General features: G+C 33.6%; 1 protein-coding gene across 3 annotated transcripts in view; it reads right to left on the minus strand.

The window, feature by feature from the left end:
• Positions 1-824: 824 nt before the first annotated feature.
• LOC116349023 overlaps positions 825-4,618 on the minus strand; it is a 4,549-nt gene continuing 755 nt past the window's right edge. The window contains exons 1-11 of one of the 3 annotated variants that reach the window (XM_031780276.1): positions 4,607-4,618; positions 4,388-4,528; positions 4,199-4,297; positions 4,010-4,137; positions 2,375-3,919; positions 1,986-2,307; positions 1,870-1,932; positions 1,724-1,801; positions 1,571-1,648; positions 1,449-1,504; positions 831-1,387 (exon numbers count right to left, since the gene is read on the minus strand). In XM_031780276.1, the coding sequence (XP_031636136.1) occupies positions 1,176-1,387; positions 1,449-1,504; positions 1,571-1,648; positions 1,724-1,801; positions 1,870-1,932; positions 1,986-2,307; positions 2,375-2,384 (819 nt within the window). In that variant the 5' untranslated portion in view covers positions 2,385-3,919; positions 4,010-4,137; positions 4,199-4,297; positions 4,388-4,528; positions 4,607-4,618 and the 3' untranslated portion in view covers positions 831-1,175. Of the gene's footprint in view, positions 1,388-1,448; positions 1,505-1,570; positions 1,649-1,723; positions 1,802-1,869; positions 1,933-1,985; positions 2,308-2,374; positions 3,920-4,009; positions 4,138-4,198; positions 4,298-4,387; positions 4,529-4,606 lie in introns of all 3 variants that reach the window. The other 2 variants (XM_031780278.1, XM_031780277.1) reach the window with 2 other exon arrangements.

The raw sequence follows: 4,618 nt of genomic DNA on the forward strand, positions 1-4,618 counted from the left end.
CAGAGGTCGCAACGGGCTGGAAAAATCGGCCCGAAGCCCGACCGAGTTTCCTTCATCCTCGCCCGAGCCCGACCGAGGCCCGACCGAAATTATTTTTTTTTCCCGAAACCCGAAATATCCCGAGATCGGGCTTTCGGAGCATATTATATATTCGGGACTAAGAGGCTCGAAGTCCGCTCGGGCTTTCGGGCATTTTCGGGAGTTATGTCATTCGGGCTGTTTCGGAAATTTCGGATTTTTCGATCATCGGGCAGAATTCCGAACCTCGGGTGATGAGAGGCTCGTCAGAGTTTTTGGCTACTAATAGGGAATCCTATACCATGTTCAGTCTTCGTATGTTTTAAAAATAATAAAATTAAGTGTCTCTTGATCTCTTTAAAGCATATATTTTGCAGATTAAATTGTGAGTTAAAATCATTGAATGTTTTCTGTTTTTCTTCATATTGATTCTCTTTAAAGTTTATGAAAGAGCAACATATGAAAATAATTTCAAATCAAAGAAATAAAACTTTACAAAAAAAACCACTGTGTGCAATACACTTTCTTATGCTTTTCAAATAAAAATTGATTTCCACAAAAATAAATAATTTTACCATTGAAGAGCCAGTCCATGCTGTTTGTAAATCATTATGTATATAAACAAAAGTAATCGACGTATAATTTCGAATATTTTCTGATCTCTTTAAAGATACTATCTATCAGATTTACTGCATATCATTTTTGATAGTTGATTCTATTTGTTGAAAAAAATAGTAAATCTTTAAAGATCACATGTGCTTTTGTGTTAAATCAAGAAAATAAAAAAAAAGTATAACACAATTTTTATTTTATTATTTAAGAGCTTCGAATTATTATAAAAATTGTTATCCTTAGTCTTTGTTAAGTCAAATTATGGTGAAAATAAGTAATTTAGGCATATATATGTTGTATTGAATTTATATCAGTCTAAAACATTAAAAAATTCAAATGTCAAAAACACTTAATCAATTCACATCATCCCTTTACTTACATTGACACACTGTTTCGATCTCTTTGAAGATTTAGCTAGATAGCTCTTTAAATTCATAAATTTATTGTAGAGAAATGATCAATTATTATTATTGTTATTTGTAATATGAATGAAATGCCTATGGCTATTTATGAAAGGATATAAATGAGTTCAAAACTGCTCTCTACTAGCGTTGAGTTTTGTGGGTGGTTGCACGCTTGACGGCGCGAGGATCCATTAGTCTTTCTGTCGGTATGAGAGTAGGACCTTTAGTTACCGTTGGGCTGTGAACAATACTTTTCGGCGTGAAAGGTGAATAGCGCTGACGGGCCATGAAACGATCTGACGGATACGGATATCGATATTGTGAAGCACGCTCATCCCATTCGTTCCAATAACCTAAATAAATAATATAAATTCAAATAAAAAATTTCATTCAAGCAAAACCTGTATAATTTACCTTGCGGTTGGCGATAGGTGTAGGCGTCCCAGTTGGTATCGTAAAAACCATGCTCACTAAAACATATTTTAGTTTTTTTTAAATACAGAATTAATATACTTCAAACATTCTCTCAAACTTACCTGTCACTGTGCACCGCACGAGGATTTGGCACTCCGGGTGCCATTTCATGGTGTTCGCGACCTTGTGCAAAACATTCTCTGAAATAAAATAAACATATTTTAGTTTTTTTTAAATACAGAATTAATATACTTTAAACTTTCTCTCAAACTTACCTGTCACTGTGCACCTCACGAGGATTTGGCACTACGGGTGCTCTTTCAAGGTGTTCGCGTCCTTTTGCCAAACATTCTCTGAAATAATTGTAAAAGACATATGCTTCAGAATACAAAATTATATCATTTTATTCGCTCACACATACTCATCCTTTACGTCTTCGGTTGCTTCATTAGCCATATCGGTAATATTGACATTCGCTTCATCACTAAAAAAGTTACACATTATTTTGTGACTACACATAACCTAAATGTTTTTTACCTCTTCAAAGACATGACGTCATCTTGGGTGGTCGAAGCTTCATTGTCGTTGGTGATGTATCCATTAATGTAAACGTCACCATCACCTTTCACGAAGAATGATACCGACTCGCCTTTTATGAATCCAATGTCGATGGCCAGTTGACTTGTCTGACGGCATAAGTTGGCAATTAAATGCTCTTTCTTGTTGAAATCCACCCAAACTTGTGTCATTTTTTTGTAACTTGATGGTAACATTTCGCAATCCAAAAGAATTGTCGATAAATGCAAGTCACCAGATGCGCCATTATAGACATGTCGACTGTCTTTGTTTATTTTCAAACCTATTTGTCAAAGTGCAAAATATATTAAATATTTGAAAATATAAATCAAATTCAAAAAGAAACTTACCCCAGAACATTTTGATGTTGTATCAAAATACTTTTTCAACAAGCTACAAAGAGTTGTTCAGTTTCTGTGAAGATATGTCAATCTGAAGCGTTCCTACATGCACACAATGTCTCAATACAAAGATTCATTCTCATATTGCAGCATTTATGACGCCAAAAAATTTATTCGTTATACACTACCACAAACACACATTTGTATTGGCATTCTCACACACTGATTATGTCACCCGACCCTTCTTGCTGAATCAACACAACTCTTCAAGTCACAGATTTTGTCGGTTGCTTTGAAGATGTGTCCACTTGTATCGTTTCAGTAAATACATGCACACGATTCAAAGATCCATTTTCATTTTAAAACAATATTGACCGATGTCAATATGCAAAAATACATGTATACATGTATTCGTTATAAACTACCTCGGACACACATTGATAGTCGCATTTTTGCACACTGAGCGTACCCTTCCTGCTGAATCAACACAACTTCTTAAGTCATCAATTATACACATTCAGCATTCCGAGCAGTTCGCACTTGATTTGAATTTCAAAAAATTATTTTTGAATTGAGAATATAATCGTGGGTTTACGTGTTTACGATGCCGAAGTCAAAGCGATTCAAAGAGCTCCGAAAGAGAAGCAAGCCATACATTCAGCCCGTTTTTGTCGTCGAACCGATCGATTTCACAGCTCAACCACAAACCACCGTTGAAAAAGAAGTGCTGACTTGTCCGAAATGTTTCATGGAATTCAGTTCAAACAAACAAAGCAATTTGCGTCGGCATCTAAAATTGCACGACGAAGTACAGCGAAATTTCAAATGCACTGTTTGTAATCAAATATATCAAAATCAAACGAACTTCAATACGCACAAAATGACAAAGCACCAAGGCATGGATCCAAAAAAAATTTTGTTCAAGATCGTCGAAGTGAAAGCCAAAGGTATAGTCATATGAATCAATTTATTATTTTACACAAAGAATAGAGTCGCTTGAAATAAGACATGATTTGTTCAAATATTTCCTTTGTGTTTTGTTTTTCAGAGCGGCCGATCTTTCAAAAGCCAAAGTGATGTGAACACTCTTGAATGATTTTTTTTGTTTTATCGACTGAATACAATGCTTTTATCACATACTTAAAATGCTCTTCAAGCAACATTTAAACAAATAAGATTAATTTTGTACGGACGACTATATTTTTTTAAACAATTATCTGTTAAACATTTCTCATTTTGAATATGATATTTTTTGTAAAAAATTTGATGATAACAAGTACAATAACCAACAATTTTTGAGAATTATTTTCGATCTAGCAAACTTCTTAAAATATAGTGTCTATTTTTTGTGATCAACAAATATATCGTACGTGTTTTGTGTATGTGATTTTTTAAACTAGAACATTTTTTAGTTTCTTGCTTAATTTGTTTGGTAAAATACAAAGTACTTCTTTGAATGCTTTTTCGAACCCCTTCCGAGTGAGATTTTTCTTGATTGTTTCTTCAGCTGCATTGTTTCCAAAAGACATTAAATTTGTCAACGGAACAGAGCCCCTATAATCGAAATAGATCGAATTGAATTTAACAATAAAATTTAAAGCGAACCAAAAACTGATTAATATAATAATTCTTTTTGGCACTCACGTTTGATTTGTTCCAAAAAATAATACGGTGGCTGTGCTCTTTGAAATGCCTAAAATACTCGATGGCCAAAAACAATACCCACGCATCTTTGCAAGAGCTAATTCCCCGGCTACCCAGTGTGAAGTGTGCTAAAAATAAAATGTATAATGATTCTTTGATCATGGAGCACTATAAGCTAGTAGTACGTACCTTTATCAGTGTCTTTTTGTTAGATTTTTTGAAATCCTTCTTCGATTTCTCTCCATTTTTATTCAGACTACTATTGATGTCTTTTTTCGAACAAAGAGACTTGAAAGAATGAAAAATATGTTGTTTTTTGAAAATGGTTTGTCAAAAATACGGCTCTTTAAACAGCAAAAGAAATCGGAATATATTTACCCGCTTAGATTTTCTGTAAAGTGAATCATTTTTTATCACACTGTTGTCGCTGTTATAGTCCGAATTGTTTTTTTTCCTCAAACGAAGACGCGTTTCAATGCCGATTTTTGCTCCATCTTTGTTTGTGTTCAATATATTTAACTGAAATGGACAGAAATCGTATATATATATTTTTCAAATAGACAAAATTCATTTTTAAAAACATTGAATATTAATCACCCGTCCATTGTT

Source organism: Contarinia nasturtii, unplaced genomic scaffold, assembly GCF_009176525.2.
Source record: "Contarinia nasturtii isolate CC-2019 unplaced genomic scaffold, AAFC_CNas_1.1 Cnas_scaffold_2759, whole genome shotgun sequence".
NCBI lineage: Eukaryota > Metazoa > Arthropoda > Insecta > Diptera > Cecidomyiidae > Contarinia > Contarinia nasturtii.